The sequence below is a fragment of the Armigeres subalbatus genome, chromosome 2 (genome assembly GCF_024139115.2).
Source record: "Armigeres subalbatus isolate Guangzhou_Male chromosome 2, GZ_Asu_2, whole genome shotgun sequence".
Taxonomy (NCBI): Eukaryota; Metazoa; Arthropoda; class Insecta; order Diptera; family Culicidae; genus Armigeres; species Armigeres subalbatus.
In genome coordinates, this window is record NC_085140.1 from 288,787,049 (window position 1) to 288,812,066 (window position 25,018).

The 25,018-nt window shown below is 40.4% G+C and overlaps 1 protein-coding gene across 4 annotated transcripts in view; it reads right to left on the reverse strand.

Annotated features, from left to right (window-relative positions):
• Positions 1–25,018, reverse strand: part of LOC134212375 (protein Gawky-like) — a 44,609-nt gene that overhangs the window by 11,961 nt on the left and 7,630 nt on the right. For 2 of the 4 annotated variants that reach the window (XM_062690152.1, XM_062690153.1), the window contains exons 2-5: positions 18,052–18,597; positions 5,795–5,847; positions 2,843–5,728; positions 2,490–2,786 (exon numbers count right to left, since the gene is read on the reverse strand). In XM_062690152.1, the coding sequence (XP_062546136.1) occupies positions 2,490–2,786; positions 2,843–5,662 (3,117 nt within the window). In that variant the 5' untranslated portion in view covers positions 5,663–5,728; positions 5,795–5,847; positions 18,052–18,597. Of the gene's footprint in view, positions 1–2,489; positions 2,787–2,842; positions 5,729–5,794; positions 5,848–18,051; positions 18,729–25,018 lie in introns of those variants that run through there. The other 2 variants (XM_062690154.1, XM_062690151.1) reach the window with 2 other exon arrangements.

Here is a 25,018-nt window from a genome sequence, read left to right on the forward strand (position 1 = left end):
AAACCTTAGGGAATTTTATATGGATTTCTAAGAATTTTCAGAGGATTTCCCGTAGAAACTTTCGAAGAAACTTGTGAAGAAATCTACAAAGGCTTTCCCGAAGGTATCCCTTTAATGCTGTTCAAAGGACAATTGTTTGGAACTCCTGGAGGAGCTCCCGGAAGTATTTCTGGTGAAACTTACAATTGAATTTTTGAAGGATTTTTGGAATAAGAAACCCGAGCGGTTTTCTAAAAGAATTCCTTAAAGAACTTCCGGATGAATCCCTGAAAGGTTTTTCGAAAGAATGTGCAATGGAATGTTTTATGAAATTCTTTAAGAATTACGTCCGGATTTTCTCCAAGAGTTATTTAAAAATTCAAATCTTTCATCTGTGCGTTTCATATTTATAGTAAGAATTAAATTAGGCCGAAATATTTAAATAAATAACTTTCTCTTATAAATCCACGGAGTTTAAAAAAATCAATTTATTATTGACTTGACCTTTCGGAGACCATAAGGATATAACTTTTAATAAATATTTGTAACGGCCTTTCTCTTCAAAGAAATCCGTATGCCAGGAGCTTATATATTGTTTATTCAACTAGTTTTAATTTTGAAATTGAGAATATTTGACAATTCCAAATCATCTGATTTCACCTCGTTAAACATCGAACATACAGCATTTGAAATTCAACTGTTCTAAAGAAGAATCAAATACGGCCTGTTGGGGAAATGCATGTTTCAGATTCAATACAGAGTCCCCGTACAATGTTAATCACCGGTGATTTAACTCACAGATACTCCAATTGAAATTAAAAGTGCCCTTTCAAAAAAATCCGTAGATTTCCGCAGGAATTTTATAATTTCCGTAGTTTTTATCTACGGATCCGTAGATCCGTAGAAAGCATTCAATTCCGTAAATTTACGGAAATTTCCGTAGATCTGGCATCGCTGAGCAGAACATGCATCTAAACGTGCTTGCTTCGCATGCGAAAGAGTATGATGTGAGGAAACGGAGAAAGCTGGCAACGCTCACGCTGGTTCTCTGCGCGCGGAGAACGAGTGAGCATACCAAGGAGGAAATTATTTCAAATCATTTGTCATGGCTAAAAACATAAAATTTGTCTTTTGGCAGCGCTGCTGTTGGTTCTTCATTATGGATCGTACGACTGGCAAAAGCTTTCTTTGTGATGGGGTGTGGTGTGTCGGGGAAACACACATTTAGCTGCAATTGACTGTACGCCAAGCATGTGGCGTTAACTTGATCTGCTTACGAAATATTTTGTTTCTTTAGATGTTTAGATGTTAAAATCATTGGAAATATTACGTGAAACTTTGTTTAAAAAATTTACTGAGTAAATTATTTGCCCTAATAATTAATTACCAAGAGTCAAGACATTAATTTCCTACTTCTGACCTAAAAATGGTTACCTGTTCCATGAGCAGGTAGAACGTATGGACGAGTCGCCTCTGGTTAGAACCAGAATGTTACTGGAAAGTTGGTGTTCATGACAACTGCCAGCGAATGGCGGACGAAAAATGCTGCCAGAAGTCGGATACTAGTGGCTGGCACAGGTCAGAATAGAATCGAATCCAGCACAGAAAGAGAAGGCAGAAGGAAAAGGGAATAATAGCTGAAGCCTGAACCACAGGAAAACATGGATGGAAACGATATTCGGATATCGTTTATAACGATATTTTAGGTAACTCTCAATATGCTACTGTATAATATCCGAACGTAAACTTTGCTACAAGATAAAGATTATGGTTGCAGGCTGGTGGAGGGAACACTTGTTGAACGGTGATAACGGAGGTGTTTTGAGAGATAGGATAAACAAAGTCAACGACGGTTAAGCTGTGCAATCAACGCTGAATAAGGTTAAGAAAGCTTCAAATGAGGTGAAAAACAGTAAAGCTGTCGGGAAGTACAAAATGCCGATGAATCTCTGAAGCATGATGGTGAGCAGCTGCATCAATCGATCCATTGAATTATTCAAGAAATATGGGAGGATGAGGATCTTCCAACCGATAAATTGGATAGCCTCAAATGTTCCATCTACTGATTTCAGAGGGCGTACAGAATTCCGGTACGTGTAGGGTGAGTAGGGGCAGAATGGGTCACGGAGTAAAATGGGTCAGTGCTGTTTTTGAGCATCGTATACATTTTAATGTAGACATTATGCCTTTGTAAGAAGAATAAGGCCAGAACAAATATTATTTTCTTCTTCTGCCTCTGTCGATTTATTGTGGCTTTATTTTATTATTTGAAAGAGGAAAATTTATAAATTATTGGACTCTCTTAAAAAAAAATCCTTAAGAAAACTGATGAGTTTTACGATTTTATCAATTACTTATTCAAAAGGACGTAACATGCACGGGTTGGAAATTTCCACAATTAATAAACGAAGTATTAATAAACAATAATGAACAATGACCAGATAGATGGACGATTGGTCATTGAGAACAATGTGTATGGTCATGTATCTGCTACAAACAATGATTCTTACCTTGATATGATTCAACATTTGGTTCAACAGTAATAAAGTTTGTGGTGCCAGCGGCTGATTGAGAATTTGATGATTCAAGTAACCATGTTGCACAGCCATTTGAATTTGCTGGACTAGCATACGTAGCTGTTGCGTCGAGGGTTGAGATTGTGCATTCTGATTGAGCGCTGAAGGTGGCTGTCCAAAAGGACCATTTGCGGCTCCATTAGGGCCTCCATGGCCAGCACCAAACTTCATATTGTTGAAGGAATTCATATTTGGGTTTCCACCAAAACCACTGAGAGGATTTTGATTAGCCTAAAAACAAATAAACTAACAATATTGTTGATATAAACACCTCAAAAAATATTTACCTGAGGAAACGGCATAGCTGTGTTTCCACCGGACGAGAATCTATCTCCAAATTGACCACCGAAACCAGGTCCATGGTCATCTTGTCGTCGCCAATCACCCGAAGATCCATTTCTTTGCAGCATTTCAATGGACTCCTCCAGATTCATATTACAAATGCGAAGTACAGTCTCCACTTCATCTTTCTTGAATCCCATTTCACACAGCATTCGATAATGTTTGCTACTTCTAATTATTTCTAATGGGTTCATCTTGTTTGGAGGCTTGTTCATTACATTATTGTGCATACCCCATTCGGAGCCCATATCCGAGCTGGGGTCATTCCAGTTGGCTCCCATTTGCTTGGTTTTATTCCAATTGGCTGATGCATTATCATTCCACAATGATCCAGTATTTTTATCCTCCCAATTATTTCCTGCAGGTTCTTCCCATCCACTTCCACCACGACCGCCAGCGTTGTTTTGACCCCAAAGGTTATCCGGTTTAATAGGTCCTGTATTTCCTAATCGATTTCCGGCTGGACCTGGTAAGTTTCCGGCAACTATCGAATTTCTTTGTTGAGAGTTTCGTTGTATGTTTTCTGGGCCATCTTTCCAGTTGGAAACATTAGAGTTCTGCCGGCTGAGATTCCCTTGTCCCCAAAGAGCCGTTCCATCGTCGACATTCCTGCGTACTCCTGGCGTAGATGCATCATCCCAGCCAGATGGCGGCATTTTATTATGAACAGGTGGTTGACCAGTAGGCCACTGAGGACCGGCACCAGGTGTACTTGGCGTTGTAACTTGAGGAATCTTATTCGGTGCCATACCAGGTAGTTGATGTTGTTCCCAAAGGTTTACATTTCCATTCAAACGGCCTGAAATACCCCGAGGATCCCCACGAATTTCCCTGTTGCTGTCCATGGCACCTGCAATTCGCATATTTCGTAAATCAACGTTGGTTTGATCCATATTGGTATTATTACTTGGTGCGCCTAACGGAGGTACATTCCGTTGGTCCCATCCACCAGCTGGACCAGCTGCTCCTCCCCATTCGTTTTCTTTTTTGATAGACCCAGGAGCAACTGCTCCAGGACCCCACATATTACCAGCATTCCATGGAGGCTGTTGCGGTGGCCCATTAGGTGTAGAGACAGCAGGCTGATTCATACCGGAAGCTCCGTTCCACACACTACCAGGTTCATTGGTATCATCATCTTCTCCCCATGTTCCACCTAAGTTGGTGGACGGACCCCAAGGTGTCTTTTGTACAGGGGCTTGTTGAGGCATTTGTCCCCCATTACGAAGATTTGCTTCCCAAATTTCCGTTCCAGTATTGGTCTTCCACATGGGAATTCCAGCATGAGGACCGCTTGTAGCACTGTTAGGATCAGGTTTCGATCCAGGTTCTGGCGAAGCAGGAACATCCCATCTTGAATCTTGATTGACATTCTCTGAACCCCAACCATCCAAAGCATGAAGTGCTTCAATCATGGTATTCAACCGCTCTAATTTGGGATTTGGTTGTGCCGCAGGTGTATCACCTTGCGGCACTTGAGCTGGTTGCGGTGCTGAATTCGCATTGGCATTGGTGCTGTTGTTTGTTGCATTGTTAGCACTAGAAGATTGATTTTGTGCGTTATTACTGTTGGGATTTACTGGATTGCCTCCTGCCCATGCGTTAGGTTCAGGATTCTCTACCGCAGGAAGACCACCCGGTGCACTTCCAGCTCCAGCTGAACCGGGTGGTTGCGGTGGCTGTTGTTTCAAATTTGCACTCGAAGCTGGTGGTCCAACCTGTGGGTTGTTACCCCATGCACCAGGATGTTGCGGGTTTACAGTGCCCCAAGAGCTGCCTGGATTACTTGAGCCTGGAACACCCCATGCGTTAGTACCGTTGTTAATAGAATCTTCTCCGCCGCCACAAAGCCTCATGCGTGGCTTTATACCTGCCCTGTTAACACTCTTTTCGCATTCTGTCATTCGCAATAAATCATCAAAATTAATGTACGTTGATACTAGTTTCGAGGTTCGTTTGGCTTGTTCGGAAGTATTAGCATCGTTTGCATTGTCTGCCATGGCTTCATAATTGTTACCCTTAAAAACTAGATTTTGGTCATTACAGATCAAGCTACTAAATCCATCAATCACTATACTATGATTAGTATTTACTGTTATCAGGTAATCAATTGAATCACATATCATATTCACAGTGTCATTATCATTCATCATGCTTCTGATCAGATGATTGAAATGTGTCGAATTCCCGTTTTGCGCTGCTATTTCAATAGGATAGGCACCTGCTGCCTCCGCTGACCAACGTTCAATCAACGCATAATTTTGTTTAGCCTGAGACAGAACGAAAGCTTGCTGTCCCTTTTCAACCACCACAGATGTTTTGCAATCGATGTTGGACTTCGTAGCACTGTTACAATTAGTTGTATTATCACTAACAATTAGTATAATATCGGATACAATCCCTGATTGTTGTTCAGACTCATTGATCGATTGTAGTAACAGTGGTTGAAGTTTCTGTTGAACAATTAGAAGCAGCCTATAGGTCTTGCTCGCTTTCACTGGCCTCTCGTGCTTGAAATTTATCCCGTCTTCGTTTGAACTTAGCAGACTATTAAGTGATTTCTTAAAAGCGTATTCAGACTTGTTTGTGTTTTCTTGAGTAGTTTTTGTAATAGTTGAAGAAATAGTAGGAGTAGTAGTAGATTTCACTGTAGCGGTAGTAGTAACAGTACTGATGATGTTTTTGTCCACTTTCTTAATATTAAGGATCATTAATACGTCTAAATTCTTTGTATGACTTTCGATACTAGAGATGAAGATTTGCATTTTCTGTTTTTTTTGTGGTATTCTATTTGTGTTTGTTTTCTGGCGTCCGTGTGAAATTGTTGTAATCTTTAATAGAAAGTAGTAAATACAAAACTGTTAATGGTAGGTATAAATTATTACAAATTTACATACCTTTCAATTATCGTGGTAATACAAGGTGATTCGAAGTGCGATGTATGAATGAGCTGTAAGAGGAAAGTAAAATATATTTGAATTATTAGTACAAAATCTTTTTTTTTCTTCTCTAAGGTGGGGTAAGTGGGTAAATGGGGTAAGTGAAAAAACGCAAGTATTTCACTGATGAAGCACAGAATTATACAATTTCACTTCACAATCATACAAGGCCATTCAAATCAATGCGTTGAATAAGTGAAACATGAAATAATGAACCATTTCAACATGCGAGTGTAAAAGTTTATTAACCTTTCAAGTTTTTCTTTTGCACAAGTTGTTTTGCGTGGTAATAAATACAAATATTTTTTTATGTTGGTCTCCATAACACATTCAATTAGTGCATTGATAAGTTGGTTTTTTTTGTAGTTTTGAATTCCAGCCACAAAAATATTGATATGAAAATCAAAAATTTTGAAAAAAATATTTTATTGCTTTGCCTGTTTTTTACCATGGGTGGGGTAAGTGAAAATTTTCTGACACTGAATGCATTTCTCTATTTTTCCAAATACAAATAATTTCTATTAAGCGTATATAAACAAATGATACCAATTCGAACTCATTCTAAAGCTTTTGGTTATTACAGTGGTACGTGGTAATACTAAATCAGGAAACCAAAGTGCCAAGCGTGTCAGTGTTTTAAATAGTCCATGTTTGATAAATAATTCGTGAAAAAATGGTATTTATAGAGCTTAAATACAAGAATCATTACAATTGCAAATATATTAACAACTATGATTTGTTTAGTCGAGATTTAGAAGACTTAGGGCCGTTTTCTTCACCTCCGCTTAACTCTTAAGCGGTGCTTACCCATACGTTTAAACCTGGTTTAACCACTAAGCGGAGGTGAAGAAATTGGCCCTTAGCCATTTGCTAATATAGACTCTTCTACTGAAATCCTAAATGGATTGTTAATAAAGCACAACACTGATGATTCCAGGTTTGATTAATATTTCAAAGATAATTTCTCTGCAATACTCTGCATACACAAAACAACACTTTCGCCAAGGTTTATTTTCTTACTTTAGACAAAGCAAGCAAAAGGAATGTTGGACACAAATCTCGGGTACTTATTCAAAAGGACGTATGTGATTTTGTAAACAAAGATTCATACGTCGATTTGTCTAATCTGATGGTACTCCCACGCAAACCATCACAACCAATAGGTAGCCGAAGCCATCCTCCACCTGTCGGGGGTGATGGTTTGCGTGAGTGTGCTATAAGAGGGGGGGGGGGGGATAGACGTTCGAATCTTTGTTTACAAAATCACATACGTCCTTTTGAATAAGTACCCGAGAAATAGAGATGAAATCTCGCTTCAAAAGGACCTAAGTAACATTTTTTTTCATGAATTAATTTGAATAGCGCAATCAACAGAACAACATGAAAGCTTTTGATTGTAGTACTCAAATTAATTCATGAAAAAAATGTTACTTAGGTCCTTTTGAAAAGTTAAGCGAGAAATGTTAGATTTCAAAAAGTTCAAGTAAAGAAAACAAAAACAAATCATTTAATGGAGGCACTTCAGTGCCCTTTGACTTTCTTGAAGTAGCAAAATGCATCACAACAGAACACAATTATGCTCTATTCAGTATAATTATTGTTTGCATGAAATATATGAACAGAAAATGTGTTCTTATATAAAAAAAACCTCTTTTCAAATTATTTTTTCACTTACCCCACAAGTGGGGCAAGTGAAAAATTCAAACAGACTTTTTGGATTTCTAAATATTTTGTATCCTAAAAGTATTTTTCAAAAATCTTGTTCTCAGGCATATAAATATTGGATAGATAATTTGTTATAACCAAGGAATGTAATTGTCGCTGAAAAATGCGAAAAACAAGCGACAAAAGAGAATAGCGATAACTCTTTGTCCTCATCTGCAGAGGATAAAGACATTGTTGCGTTCCATTTTATTTGCAACAAACATGGAGTGGTTATTGTTGTGAACTTTTCAAACTGCGATAACTTGTATATTTCAGAAGTAAAACACAAATCATGTGTCCAGATAGTTAAGTTTATGTCTAAGCTATGGGGGGCAGCAGGGACTTTGTCCAAGGGCTTGACGACCCCTCCCCATGGCCACTGCGAGTTAGACCGGGACCATCGTCCCTAACCCCTAATCCCAAGGCGTCAAGCGACCCGTGCCTAGGGTATGCATGGCCAGGGGGTGAAATAATAAGCTAGGCCTTAAACGGAGCCTGCGGGGTACCTGGGCACCCTCCACAGTAATTGTCCCTTACCGCGTCATGCTGGGCTCTGGCGTGGTGAACCTCTTTTCCCGAGAAACTCGTGGGACCAAATTGGAAAACCAAGTCAATTCTTCATTTAGTGGTAGTAGTGTAGGCGACAACCCCTTCGCAAGAGGTGGGTTGTTCAGGTCTCCGCCTAGGAGGCCAGAGGCAATAGTCGGCAGCTCAGTGCGCAGCGCCAGCGTGGGTCACTCAACCTTCCTCTCGGCTATAAAAACGCCGGCAGGGGTTATTGACGGCCCATGGCTTGTGGAGGCGATGAACCGCAAACGCGATGGGCTTTCGGCCTTCGAGGTGGCGACGGAACAGCTGGACGCCATCATCGACTTTGCGTCATCGAAGCATAATATCAGCAAGGACCTCAAGAGGAGCTTGCAGAAACTTCGAAAGTCGATGCTGGACGCCAAGCTGGAGAGGGCGGTCGGGACGGCCAAGTGTAAACCCGTGAAATCGGTGGAGTCGAGGTCTGCAGACTGAGGCCCAAGGATTCGCGGACTCGGGCAAGGTCAAATCGACCGAAGGCGTGCCAGCGAAGACGGTGGTGCCAAAGTCTACCCAGACTGAGGCTCAAGTATTTGCGGGCACGTCGGGGGTGACTGCTCCAACGGAGCAGACACAAAAACGGGGGAGACAGTCTCCAGGGGATGAGCTCCCTGGGGCCGCTCCAAAACGCGGAGGGTTACTACCCCGGGCAAGGGTAGTGGGGCTGGGAAGCTGAACTCCGGTCAGGTACCTCCAAAACCGGGGGAGGAAGGACCTGGAAAGGTCCGTCCACTCGGGAAAGACGGTGGTAAGGGGTTACGGCAGGCTGAAAGTTCTCAGCCGCACCAGACCAGGGAAATAGAGGGGGATGACGTCTCCTGGTCAAGAACAAGAGGAAACCGAAGACGTCAAGGGCCGAAAAGAAGGCCCAGGTGAATGAGGGTAGCAAGAAGTCTAGGGTAGGCGCCAATCGCTCCAGGGGCGATGCCCTAGTCATCACGGCGGACGAGGCTAAGTACTTGGATGTCTTGAAGGCGATGAGGAGTGACGTCAAGCTCGGTGAACTCGACGCCGACGTACGTCGAACAAGACGTACCCGGATGGGCGAGATGATCCTCGAGCTGAGGCGGGGCGTCTCGCAAAAGGGCGCCGCCTACAAGAAGTTGGCGGAGGAGGTCCTAGGCGAGACGGTCAAGGTGAGGGCACTCACGACGGAGGTGAATCTAAGGGTTAAAAACCTGGACGAGATCACTGAAGTCGAAGAGCTCGTCACGGCACTGCGGCGACAGTGTGAAGTGGAGACGCCCACCGCAGCCGTTCGGCTACGGAAAGGTCCGGCAGGGACGCAGGTAGCATTGGTTCGGATATCTGCAGCAGACGCCTCCAAGGTAGTCAAGTTAGGGAGCGTCAAGGTGGGATGGTCGGTATGCCCTGTGCGCATATACGAGCAACCCGAAGTTTGCTTCAAGTGCCTGGAACCGGGGCACAAGCAATGGGACTGCAAAGGCCCTGACAGAAGCAATCTCTGCCGACGCTGCGGATTGGAGGGACATAAGGCACAATGCTGCACGAACCCTCCCAATTGTTTGATTTGTTCCAGCAAAGCTGTGAACAGCAAGCACCCCATGGGGGTTCGATGTGCCCGGCGTTTAAGCGTGCTGCAAAATCAAAATGCAGGTAACGCAGCTGGCTTGCACGGCCTCGCCCGAGTGTTTGGTGTGCGCAGGTTTAGAGGAAACGGCGGAACACGTGTTGTTCGTGAGCTCACGTTTTCGCGCAATGCGTGACCACATGCTTGCCACATGTGGTCTGGACACTACCCCGGACAACCTAGTTCGGAGGATGTGTAAAGATGAAGTTGGCTGGAACGCCGTTTTATCGGCTATCGCCCAAATCGTCTCGGAGCTACACAGAAGGTGGCGCGTGGACTCAAGGATGGCTAGTTCAGGCGCAAATAAGAGGTGGTCCAAGGGATCGGAGTCGGCTTCATGGGTCATACCGGTGGTCATGCTCTGTGGTCGAACTCGATCCTTTTATCGAACAAGTGGCCGCGCGAAGAACAACATGGTATCGTCGCTTTCGCGGCGTCGGTCAACCGGGTGGGTTCCGAGCCCGAGGACGGAAAGGGGTCCTCGTCAAGGCTGGGGCACGCGTAGGCCTCGCGTCGGCAAGTCCCTCTGTGTGCTGGCGAATAGGCCCTATCGCAGAAAGGTCAATTTGGGGTGCACGCGGCATCATCATTCTTGATACCAGTCGTGCAGAGGGAAGCAGGCGCGAAGTCGACCCTTCCCACCTTCCGAGGACATAGGGCGTGGTAAGGCCGCCTGGAAAGCCGGCAACGCGCTGGCATGATACCATGGTGTTCTTCTAAAAAAGCGAGTTACGATGTTCGGTGCTGCAAGGACACGCAGCTAACCTCGAGGGTGCGTTGTGCACTGGCCCCCCTTTGAAGCATTACTTTCTGGTTGTACCGAAGGGACTATGGGCTTGGCGGCAATGGAAACGGTTTAGCGGGTCGGGATGTAGTCCTGCCTCCCTCGGTGATCCCTAACCCCGCACTTCCTGGTCAATCCAGGATGTCTGTTGAGCAGATTCCCCCTCCATTGTTAAGGAAGAAAAAAAAAAATGTCTAAGCTATGATAACTGATACTGATTTAACCAAAAACATCATCGGAAACCAACTACTTCTCAAAATGAGCGGCAGGCGATCATTGTCCTATTCTGTTGCAGTTTGGGACAAACACTTATTGCGAGTTGAGTTTATCCCAACATTTACAAGAGAGAACAATGTTGTTGTCATTGGCAATGTTGTTATTTTACATTCCTTATAACTTATAACATAAATATGATCAATTTCAATATTATATTCAACTTTTATGACTTGATGAACATTAACTATACGATTTCCTTTACCCACTTGCCTCTTCTTCTTCTTATTGGCATTACATCCCCACACTGGGACAGAGCCGCCTCGCAGCTTAGTGTTCATTAAGCACTTCCACAGTTATTAACTGCGAGGTTTCTAAACCAGGTTACCATTTTTGCATTCGTATATCATGAGGCTAGCACGATGATACTTTTATGCCCAGGGAAGTCGAGACAATTTCCAATCCGAAAATTGTCTAGACCGGCACCGGGAATCGAACCCAGCCACCCTCAGCATGGTCTTGCTTTGTAGCCGCTCGTCTTACTGCACCCACTTGCCTCACTGTACCTTATATGTGCATTCTAATGGAACCATAAAGATGTGCCAAATATGAATAACAAAAAAACATGTTATTTCATAGTAAAGAATCAATAAGGCCGGAACAAATATGAATTCTTTCTTTTGTCATGTTGGTCTTTGGATAACAAAGAGGGGGGGGGGATTAAAAATAAGTGGATAAATTGATAAAATCGTAAGGCTCATTAGGCCATAGAAGAAGAAGAAGAAGAAGAAGAAGAAGAAGAAGAAGAAAAAGAAGGGAAGCTCAATATTTTATTTATTTTTCCAATAAAATTTTGAATTCCCCCCTCAAATAATAAAATAAAGCCACAAAAAATCAAGGGGGCCTTGACAGAAAAAGAAAATAATATTTGTTCCAGCCTAATGAATCTATAATTCACATAACGGGCTTGGTTTGGTAGTCATATGGCTAATGCTTCTATGCTTCATACGCAGGAGTTCGTGGATTCAACCTCTGGCCCGTTCCATGATGCTACTTTGTAAATTTCATATATTTCACATATTCTAGCAAAAGCCTTCATACCATTTTCATCTCATATCGTATACCTACAGTTTGACCACGGATAACAGATAAGCTAGAACAAATTTTATCGAAAATCTTTTGTAAGCTTTTAAATTATTATTCGTTGACTCACTAATGCCGTTGACTCACTGGGCCCTTCTTAGCCGTGCGGTAAGATGCGCGGCTACAAGACCATGCTGAGGGTGGCTGGGTTCGATTCCCGGTGCCGATCTAGACAATTCTCGGATTGGAAATTGTCTCGACTTCCCTGGGCATAAAGGATCATCGTGTTAGCCTCATGATATACGAATGCAGAAATGGTGACTTGGCTTAGAAACCTCGAAGTTAATAACTGTGGAAGTGCTTAATGAATTGCTGCGAGGTGGCAATGTCCCAATGGGGGATGTTATGCCAATGAAGAAGAAGACTAATGCCATCTTATTGTAAAATGATGTTATAATGAATTTTTATCCCTGTCAGCGGATGATATTGAGGTCAACGATGATTCGTTAAGTATCTGCATATTGCCTAGCTTCTAAATAACAAACGCGTTGCCAAAATTTTACTAAACACTTGGTATACAAAGTCTATGCAAACATCAAAGGGCGGTGTTATAAAAACAACTGCTCGTGATCATGATCATGCTGGGGTACCTGGTGAAAGATCCAGTACCAGAGTTAAGTTATAAATAACTTATCTGTTAGGGTGCATCTATAAATTACGTAACGCTTAGAGGGGGAGAAGGGTTGCCCGAAGTGTGACAATCCATACAAAATATTCAGGCGCTTCATATAAAAAGTGTGATTTAGGGGGGGGGGTGGAAGTTGAAAAAGGCAATTTTTTGCGTTACGTAATTAATGGATCTTTCCTTATTACTAATTAGTTATTTTGAATTTTAAATTTTTCTTCGACTGCGTGGAAAATCATATGTATGATCAAATGGGGGTAAGAATGGGTCACTGTTTCTACTACTTAGAATGCTTGTAGAATAGATTGAAGGTATCTGAGGGCAAGAAAACTAAATTATAAGAGTCCTTTTTGAACAATTTTGTTATCTGACTTCCAGGGTGTCGGTGAGAGCGATGACCCATTGTCACCCCCGATGGAATATTTGTATCTCTTCAGGTTACGTAGAGATGTAACATACTCTTACATCTCTGATAGAGAGAAATATTATTGAACATATAAGATAATGACTCTTAAAGGCAAGGGAAATCATTTGATTTGACCATCCATCTGATTTACATAGATAAGCTTTGAATGTATAAGCGTTTGGTTATTATTCAAATCTAATGCGACTTTTTTTTGCCTTATAGGATTGCTATACTGCCGTCCCAAGCATATCTGTCCCATGTCGATTTTTATCGTTTTTGAGTTTTATGCACCAAACGTTCTAAATTAATGTATATTTTATTGTGAACAAATAAATACATATAGTTTGTTCGAAAACTTGGCGAAAAAATGTTGGGTCATTTTGTTCCTTTGTAGAATTTCCAAGCATAACTGTCCCATTGAAACAAATTTCATACAACATGAATTAAATTACTTCGAAGAGGCCAATTTTCATTATCAAATCATTCAGAAAAAGAATATGGGTTGTGGTATGGCTTCAATGGGTAAAAAATGTTAATCCACCTAACATCGTTGATGCCTTTCTTGTGCATTATGAAAATTGAAAAGTAATAATTGGAGCATATTAAGATGATTTATTTTAAAACTTAAGTGAGAATCTATGTATTTATTTACATTTTTTCTTCTTTCTTTATTGGCATTACCATTTTTGCATTCATATATGATGAGGCTAACACGATGATACTGTTATGCCTAATTGCACCCGAAAATTCCTTTGGCTGTGAGTTCAACCCAGCCACCTACACATCACCGTTTTGTAGTCGCGCTTCTTAGCGCATGGCTATAATACTAAGGACACATCTGTAGTTCTTGTACCATAGTACAAGAGGACAAGAAAATTATTCCAAGACTATCTTTGATAAAGACAATATGGTATGGTATTCATTTCAAGATTCTTGTACCATGGTACTTATACCACCAGTGTGTCATTAGTATAAGGTAGGCCCAATTTATTTACATATATACCAGATTTTTGCAATAGCTTTAGAACAAAGTGACTAATCGATTTTCAATAGCAAACAATGGAGCCGACCGCCGAATTTCCCGTCGAGTGCAACTTGTTGCGAAAAAATAGTCCTAAACATGTGTTTACAAATATTCATACATGCATCCCACACAGGTGGAAGTTTCCATTCGACACATCAGATGCTGAACTGAAATAAATTTCATAGGAATCACCAAACACCTTCGCAGTATTGCGGTATTGAGTTACCACGGAACCGGATTTTGATGCTACTTCCAAAAATCCATCTGCGCTGAAACATAATTCACCTGAACTTATTTCAGGATCAAATTATATATAGGAACCAACTCTCACTGTCCTTAACCTTATGTAAGGTATATTATCTCTGGAGTTTTCAGACACACTCATCCCATGTCAGATTTTTTCATACACATTTTTTTCTATGGAGCGTAAGAGCCCCCTCTCCCAAAAGCTTTCATTACGGCCCCTTACTACAATACGCTTTGAAAAGACCAAATGCATCTAATTTGATTCAGGTTACTATCCAGACCCAACTAGGGCTGTGCACAATGGAGGTTTATCGATATCGACGATATTCATTTGGTGATATATCGGTATCGGCGATATATCGGATTTGATAATATCGGATATCGGATCGATATGCGATAAAATAAAAAAAATACAGTTTTTACCCGAGTTTGTCTACTATCGATTTTATCACGTTTCTAACTCTAATTTGTCACTCCAAAACCATTTGAAAATTTTAGTCGCTCTTATTCATCTTGGTAAAACACCGCAAACGACAATAATTTTCATGAAATAACTTTCACCGCCTGTGGTTTATTATTAATGATTTTAGATTTCCTGTCGAGGGTTTTGTAAGCTTTATCGTTCATGCGTTTTGCCTTTCGTCTTAGTGGGTACTGATGCGCCCAATTTCTCAACACCAGACACAATGGACATTTAAAAAACGTGAATGGCTTCCTACATATGTTTTAAAGGATGTAGTCAGTGAGCCAGTGTATGTAGTTGATTTAATTGGGCATCATCATTACATCGATTACAAAAATTTATCGATATCGGCGATATCTCAGTTCAATGATATCGGATATCGTATCGATAAATTTCATCCGATAATATCGATATTATCGATTTTATCGATATTTGCACAGCCCTAGACCACCTAATTTTTTTTGTATTTATATTTTTCGACATGGGACAGATATGTTTGGGAAGGCAGTATGATCGGGGTGGGTTTTTGAAAATTAAAAATTACCAAGTGATATGCCGGAAGAACTAGTCTATTTCGACCAAATGAACACCGGACTGTGGGAATCAGTTCAGATAATCCTCTTAAAAATGTTCAGGAACATCGTTTGGTCAGTCAAATTAGTCAGGGTAAAGTCTAGTTAAACTGTAATTTAAAAATGTCAGTGTTCGTTAAGTACAATATATGTCATTAGTTGGGCGTTGATTATTCATCGAGTCATTTCTATAATTGTTAGTGGTCTTATGATTAATGTATAACACAACTTGTCTTCCATATTTTAGGTCTGTTATTGTATTGTTTTCGGTTATTTGTTTAGATCCAACACAAAAGTCTTTGTAGCTTTGCTAGCAAAGGCGCAGGATTGCCAATTCGGAGATGGGGATTTCGATTCTTGGTCCGGTCTTGGATGTTAACGGGTGGGAAACATTCTCGACTCCTTGGGCATAGTGTATCCATTATACTTGCCACATAAGATACATACTCATGCAATGGCGGGCATAAAAAAGCTTTCAATTAATAACTGAGGAAATGCTAATAGAATACTAAGTTGCCAAGTACCAGTCAATGTTAGAGTCATTGAAGAAGAAGACAAAGGTCTTTGTCTCAATAAGTGGATTAGTCATTGTTAGCAAGCAATAGAGTTCAGTGCGTGATCTCTCTTGTTTCGGACAGAAGAACGATCGCGTGGTCGGCCGAATTATTGTGTTCTGCATTGCGTGGCCGGTAATCAAATTAATCAGTTCAGTGCGTGATCTCTCTTGTTTCGGACAGCAGAACGATCGCGTGGTCGGCCGAATTATTGTGTTCTGTATTGCGCGGCCGGTAATAAGAGAAGCCATCGAACAAGTAAGTGCAGTGCGTGTTTTAGTCGTCGGGAAAGAAATAAAATATCTATCTTGTGTTCGGTGGCTCATGCGCATGTTACGCGCGGTCGAAAAATAAAGCGCGCTCGTCAATAGTTTGCTGTAGCTGTGTCCAAAACGCGAATCTCCTCAGTTTTCATATGCCACCGGGCGTGCATGTTTTAACTTTTAACTCGTATTGATGTTATTTCCCATCCCATAGATCGCATTGCTTACCAAAGTGAATCCAGATCAATTATCCTTTGTAACTAAAACGATATCCTATCCCAAGACAATCGTGGAGATGTAGAGGTATACTCGGTCTCTACCCAGCAAACACAAGATCGTATATAATAGCGAATAAGTGTACAAAGTGGAGGCCATATACGTGCACTTTGCATGCAGTCAAATGGAGGAATGCGCCTATATCGCCTCCGCCTTATACACTTATTCGCTAGCATATGCGACTTTGTGTTGGCTGGGTAGTAGCAACGAGAGTCGGACTAACAATCCTTCCATTCCTATATGACCGTAAGGACGTGGCCGGCGCCGTTATTGACTTCAAATATTTGAGCTCCAGAAACGTGTACATTGAGATTGGGTAGCTAATCCCAAGCCCCATTCATTGTGTTCTCTGTACAATTTCGCAAGTTCAGTCAATCACGGAGTAGCAACTACGAATTTTGCGGTCATAATGCTCATGCTCATAAGTGGATTAGTTATTGTTAGCAAGCAATATGGAAATACAATAAAAATGTCAAGTTCTACCTTACAACTTCTTAGTATTTTCTTCCCCTGTCTATTAATAGTGCTTTCTCTTTTTATCAATCTCTATTTACTCTTTTATATCTCAATCCCTATTTCTATCACACGATTTTAATTTGACATTTTTCTATTAAATTATTCTATTAAATAGTACTGTGAACTTTTTCTATGGCAACTCTATACAATTTCTCAGAAACACAGTCAAATGCTTCAGTTGGTATGGAAAGTAAGTTTAGACTATAAAGCCATAAAAATAATATGACAAGTTTCAAGTAAAGAAACCAAAACATAAAAAAATCAATAAAAGCATTGTAGAATGTCTGTCAAGTACAAGTAAGAAGTGTTAAAGAGCAACATAACAGATCAGAATTATGCTTATTTTAATATAATTCACATGAAATATATAAACAAAAAATATGTTTCTATATTAAAAAATCTTTTTTCAAAGTCATTTTTTCACTTAGCCCACAAGTGGGACAAGTGAAAAAACGAACGGATTTTTTTTTATTTCTATTTTTTATCCTAAAAGTAATTTTCAGAAATCTTTGCCGCAAACATATTGGTCAGATAATTCTTTTTACCATAAACATGACCAAAGTTAACATAATATTCAACATTTATGACTTTATAAATCTGAACCATACGATTTCCTCCACCCACTTACCCTACAGTACCTTCTTTCTTCTTCTTCGATGGAACTGGAACTTGGCCTGCTTTTCAACTTCTATCAGTATTCTATTCTATCTAGTATTCTATTCACTATGCCCAGGGTGTCGAGAAAGTTTTCAACCCGAAAACATCCTAGACCGAACCGAGAATCGAACTCGCCATCTCCGGATTGGCAATCCTACGGCTTTGCTCGCAAGGCTACTGGAGACAACAATACCTTACTGCAGTAAATTTGTACCCCAAGGGCGTCACTCTCTACACAGTTAACTCAGTTCACAGATTTCTTCGAATTTCACCAAAATCTCAACAGCAAATCTGGTTCACTTTTTTGTTTGATATTTTCTATTATTCAACTGTGAACATCATCGAAAACTTGAAAATTATTTACTGAACACATTTGCGATGGAATTTCAGTGAAATTACACCGAAATCTGCATTTTTTCTGCGTACACTAAATACAGCTTAGAAACAGAGAAAGAAATGCTTCTCATTAGTGAGCCCTAATGAATACCGACGAATATCGAGCGATTCTTTAGCTCACGTTATCATTCAAATCAGTATCAATCTACAAATAATTATTCTACTGGAGTGAACATTTCTTATTCCTTACTCACCGTGACTGTAGATGTGTGTCGTTCCTACAAAACTCTTATCCTAAGTTCCACCACCAACACCACTGCCAATTTCGTCTTCGACTGTGGCCACAATAGTGTTACCTATGGATAGTATTTTACTGTTCCGTCGATAGTGTTTCTGGTCTATTTTTACTGCTGTTTTTGTTTTCATCGGCAGACAATATAAGAGCAATGTTTTGCATCCAAATGGCAATGACGGGAGACAAACACACCAATTGTATTGTCCCTCGTAGTCATCTAATTATGCAACTGTAGATCACTCTGGTGTTTTGCGCTTTATTGAGAAAATAGTCACTTTTGACATAGATCACTGTGTATTTTCACTACTGCTCGGCAGGATTCACCTCCGAACATCGAAGAATCCAAGCAGAAAACTCAATCACACTGTATCCAGTGGTTGCTGTCAAGTGGGCTGCTTCCTGTTCTTCGTGTGCTATTTTCACTTGCGTCACTGACTATTCCCTTATTGCAATGTGCACTCTCATTAGATTGCAGACTGTACCGCACTTTCTATCCTTGAAAACACTGTAATGTATGTTTTTCGTTATCCTATATATGAAATCAATTTTTCATTTTTATTCGTTTCTTACTATACCATCGTTTTTTTAAATACTAATATACATCACATATTGAAATTTCTATTTTAGGGACATGAGAAAAGCAGAGCACTGTGAACGAACAGGCAGCGAAAAATCGCCTTCACACCGCGCGAGACATAAATGATACTGGTATGGTGTGAATCCAATATTAGTGCTGCCAGATCTGGAAAGAATAGAAAATAGTAATTTGTATTATTGGATTGGAAATAAGGTATAACATTACGTTTAATATGCATCTAGTTAGATGCTAGTCGAAGAATAACCGAGTAACGTATATAAGAAAACAATGAAAGATCACATTTGCAAGTTATTACTAGCCACTCTCGGCAAGTGTTCACTATATCAGAGACGAAGCCATTCCTTTATGGGATGTACGGCAAAGACACATTTCCATTCGTAAATCTGTTCCATCCGTAACGAATCGGCAACACTGTGGGGATCAGAATTCACACACGCTTGTAGCCGTAAGGTGACACAACGGGCAACGAATACGATTTTGGGTTGTTTTGAAGTGGCCACACGCAAGAGTGCTGAACGAAAGACGAGGCAGACGAATAGGTGTCGTCTACCGCTATACAGTGAACATTTTCTTTGCGTATATCCACATCGTAAACAAAGCACTACCACACCCAGCTCAACGGGCACAGACTATGTTGCTTTGGAGTCGCATTCAGGGCTGATTTGGGTTTGGTTTGACTTATGTATCAAATAAAAAGAGATTTATTTGCTCAACGGGCACAGACTATGTTGCTTTGGAGTCGCATTCAGGGCTGATTTCACACTTAAAATAAATCGCAGATTTCTGTGAAATTTCACCGAAATATCAACAGCAGAACTGTTCGGTAAAAATTTTACAGATTTTTTGGTAGTTTTGACAGTTGAACAAAGGAAAATACAGCAGAAAATCGGTGAAATAATTACCGAACAAATCTTTTGTTGAGATTTCGGTGAATTGAAGAAAAATTCACCGAAATCTGTGAAATGATTTAAGTGTGTTGGGTTTGGTTTGACTTATGTATCAAATAAAAAGAGATTTTAAAATACTATGAATATTAATATTTGAACTTGTAGAAAGAAACGTGCGTTTCGAATGGTATTGCATTCCCAGAAAACAATTTTTCTGATTCATAGAATGAATTAAATCGTATGATGTGACACCAAAATGATTATTTATTTTGATTTCATCAGGATTTGCATAATTCGCTATGAATTGATAACAACAACAAATTGATACATGAGAGACATGAATATCGCACAATCGTTACAAACCACAAAAACAAGCTTATCGCAACATGATAGCAGTCCCCCCAACGACATTTTATAAAACATAGGGGAAAGTGGGGCAAGATGGCCATCATAAGCGGTAACCCTTGTAAAATAGTGACACTCCTTCAAATTCTGCTGATTTGTCCATGAAACACATTTATGAATACTCTAATAAAGCTTTAAAAAAAAATATGATGACCCGTCTTTAACATAAGTATCAATAAACACTGATTAATAACGTTTTAAAAAAGGTGTTTTTATGATGCCTATATTTACCACATGGGGCAATATGACCATCCCCTCGGGCAAGACGAGCATGGACCAAAAACTTTATCAAAAGTGTGCTAAATTTATTTAGAATAGGGGACACATTTCTTGCATTTCTATGGATTATGTTCAAATGATGCTTCGTTTAAAAATGTCGTATTTCATGTTGATTTCTTGACAACTGGCACTACGACAATATCAGAATTTGCCTAAAACTATTTTTTACTGTTAAAACCATATCCTTTGTTTTAAATCATCTCTGATTCACGCAGAAACTATTTTGATCATTTTTTTAAATGCATTTAAGGGTTAGGCGACTCTTAATCCTGGAGATGACCTTGTTCTTATACAGTTGGCAATACCGCTCCAGGCCAACGTATATCCAAAGATTTATATCCTATCGAACCTAATTACTGTGAATCTCCTCAAATTATTATTGTATATAGGCTATAGTTATATAAAAGCTCCGGTAAATATCAATTTGTCCTGAAAAATGAGTAATTTAGGCTTTAATTGTTAAATTATGTAACTAGAAAGTTATAAGAAAATTCGAATTTCAACTAAACCATCTTCAAATCAATATTACAAGAACAAGTTAGGTTGTCAAAGTACATTTTTCAGTTGTATAGCCCTTTTGCATTATTGTGAATCATCCCTTGTAATAATAATGGGAATATAATGCTCATTTAAGGCATAATTAACATTGACTGTCTTGCCTCATATGGCCATCTTACCCCACTTTCCCCTAATTTTTGTAATTTTTCAATTTTCTTTATTACAGACACCGTCGACAGGTTAGAATAAAACACTTCGTTTTTGCTCATTTGCCGTTGGAGAATGAAGGTTTTACATATATTTATATTTTTATGGATTTTTTTTTGTTCGTTCCGGATTTTATTGGATCTCTGAACTTTGTACTGTCTTCATTCGCTTATTTGCTTTTTAATACATGGGCAACTTTTGAAATCGTCATCGGTGACATGAACGCTCAGGTAGGAAGGGAGGAATTGTATAGATCGGCCAGCGGACCGGATAGTCTACATACCGTATCGAACGACAACGGCCAGCGATGCATAAACTTTACAGCCTCCCGCGGAATGGTAGTCCGAAGCACTTTCTTCCCCCGCAAGAATATCCACAAGGCCACATGGAAATCGACGGTAACGTTATCTCCGACATCACGAACAGTATGTCTGCGCTCAAAACTCTCGACGGTGTACAACACGCGTTGGAGTCGTTCGCCGTGGCTAAACATTGGGCGGCTACAAGACGGTAGACTAGCCCAAAACTACGCGCAGCAGCTGAAAGTGGCACTCCCAACGGAAGAGCAGCTAGGCGCAGCATCTCTTGAAGATGGCTGGAGAGATATTCGATCCGCCATTGGAAGCACCGCAACCGCTGCACTAGGCACGGTGGCTCCGGATCAGAGAAACGACTGGTATGACGGCGAATGTGAGCACTTAGTTGAAGAGAAGAATGCAGCATGGGCGAGATTGCTGCAACACCACACGAGGGCGAAAGAGGCACGATACAAATGGGCGCGGAACAGACACAATCGATCGGGACCAACTATGGAGGGAGGGAGTAATACGACATTGATATCATGGCACGTAACTTTGAGAGAATGGAGGAACCCTACATCAGTCTGAAAAGCGAAGCTAAACGGATTCGACTAGTCATCAACACGACGAAGACGAAGTACATGAGAGGTCAATGTAAGTCACTCATCACGAGTTTCTATCGGTGGTGACGAAATCGAGGTGGTTGAAGAATTCGTGTATTTGGGCTAACTGGTGACCGCCGATAACGATTCCAGCAGAGAAATTCGGAGACGCATTATGGCAGGAAATCGTACGTACTTTGGACTCCGCAAAACGCTCCGATCGAATAGAGTTCACCGCCGTACCAAACTGACTATCTATGAAAACGCTCATTAGACCGAATGAACCACGAGTTGCTTCAGCTGTTAGGAGAACCATCCATCGTTCACACCGCGAAAGTCGGAAGACTGCGATGGGCCGGGCACGTAGCCAGAATGTCGGACAGTAATCCGGTAAAACTGGTTCTCGGCAACAGCGGGCAAGGTGGATCGATCAGGCGGAGGACGATTTGCGGACCCTCCGCAGACTGCGTGGTTGGCGAAGTGCAGCCATGCAGGCTAGGCCAGGAAGGGGCCCTTCTTAGCCATGCGGTAAAACGCGCGGCTACAAAGCAAGACCATGCTGAGGGTTGCTGGATTTGATTCCCTGTGCCGGTCTAGGCAATTTTCGGATTGGAAATTGTCTCGACTTCCCTGGGCATAAAAGTATCAACGTGCTAGCCTCATGATATACAAATGCAAAAATGGTAACCTGGCTTAGAAACCACGCAGTTAATAACTGTGGAAGTGCTTAATAAACACTAAGCTGCAAGGCGGATCTGTCCCAGTGTGGGGATGTAATGCCGATAAGAAGAAGAAGACAGGCCACTCCGACCTTAGTCTGGTAATAATAATAACTTTTGAAATTGAGGTTGACCTAACTAAAAAGTAATAGATAAAAAACATTGGTAGCTTTGATATCATGTCCCCAACAAATGAAAAACTATGAAGAACTCATATGTCAAAATGCAATGCAAATATTTAAATTGAATTTTGCGTCACTGGATATCACTCGTGGTCAAATCGCAATGCACGGGTGCAAAGGCTAACTAAAAATAAAAAAAATAATATTTTGAAACAAAAAAAAAAAACTTCCATACAGTGGCAAACAGTATTTTTTCATTGAGGACTTTGGAGCTTTTGGAATAAATTTTGAAGTCCAAATAACAGATTCTTCAAAATTCCATTGATAAATTTATTCAGAATTCCGTGAACTTGAAAATAGCTTTTCTAAAATATTTTTTCGAAGGAATTTCATTCAAGTAATTTTGGCACCAAGGAATTGTTGAACTTTGAAAAGATTTTGAAAGAAATAATAAGATTCCAAATGAAAAAAGATCTTGCCAATCAATCCCAATTGTAATTTTTATTAGACGAACGAAATACGTTTCTGAGATTGGAACTCTGAGATACCAGCAATTCTAAACGGATCCTGTAGTTTTGAAGAGACTAATCATTTCTAAGATATTGATTGAAGTACTGAGATTTTCAAGGCATTTACGTGCACTTACCAGTAAACGTACTTATAAAAACCATAGTATGTTTTCCAATTACACAGCTCAACAAGATTTTATCCTCAATAACAAACAACGAATCCGAATCTGACGAATACAAATTTGCGATTTTCAAATCGGGATTTTGAGATATTCCTCAATAAATGTTGTAAAATCAATTATTTTGAGCATTTTGGAACGGCCTTCGGTTTTCGCCGGTAACCCTATAAAAAGAATAACTAGCCAATCAAGGTCCAGAATGGACCACACACATCTAATCTTTTGAAATGTGGTAAATTTTGAGCAATTTAAACTTAATAAGAGTGATTTTTCTACAATTTTAGTTAGTGACAGTTATATAACAATATGTTTTATGCAAGCCACCTTAATAGACTTGTATACAAGCCTGGTTATTTTCTGTGAACGGTTTTGAGAGGAAAGTAACAAGAATTCAACAAAATAGTTTGTCCATATGTTTTCATTGAAGTAAGTTCTTCTTCTTCTTCTTCTAATTGGCATTACATCCCCACACTGGGACAGAGCCGCCTCGCTGCTTAGTGTTCATTAAGCACTTCCACAGTTATTAACTGCGAGGTTTCTAAGCCAGGTTACCATTTTTGCATTCGTATATCATGAGGCTAACACGATGATACTTTTATGCCCAGGGAAGTCTGGACAGTTTCCAATCCGAAAATTGCCTAGACCGGCACCGGGAATCGAACCCAGCCACCCTCAGCATGGTCTTGCTTTGTAGCCGCGCGTCTTACCGCACGGCTAAGGAGGGCCCTCAAGTAAGTTCTACTGAATGTAAATCTGATGTTGTATTTCCTCGGGCACAACAAATTGTCAGTAATTGCTCAAGTGATATGGTGTATTTACTGTCAATCGAAGCTCCTTAATTATGTTCATTCGAATACGGGAGTACGAAGTACGGGAACTGTACGCAGTTCTATATATTTTGATTATTCCTGTTATTTATGATCATTTTTGATCATCATGTGTTGCTATGTTAGAATCAGCAAAATCAAGTAACGAGTCGATCAGTTGCATTCGATTGTCTTTGTGTATGATTGCATACAAGCTAAAGCGACGTTGACGGCTACGCAACAGAAATCGGAAGACGTGAACAATCTACTCGTGCGTGGGGGGCCTTTTTATTTGATTCGCGTTAAAAATGCTGCGTGGATGCATTTTTTTTATCTGTGGTCAGCTTATGACAGTGAAACGGAAAAAAGTTCACTAGCTTCATCAAGCTTTGTTATGTGCTAATACGCAAAGTTATGCGCCAGAAAAAAAAACTTGGGCTCTACTTGTATGCTGTTCTTCATTGGTTTGCAACATTGTTGGACTTGAAACTCCTTAGTCGTGCGGTAAGATGCGCGGCTACAAAGCAAGACCATGCTGAGAGTGGCTGGGTTCTCGACTTCCCTGGGCATAAAAGTATCATCGTGCTAGCCTCATGATATACGAATGTATATAACTGTGGAAGTGCTTAATGGACACTAAGCTGCGAGGCGGCTCTGTCCCGGTGTGGGGATGTAATGCCAATAAGAAGAAGAAGGTTGCTATTGACAATTGGCCAGATCAGACTATTTTTAAATAATCTTTATTTAAGTGATTTTTAAGTTAAAGAGATCAGACTATGAGATGTTATGCCCAAAACACTATTTTTTTACGCGCTG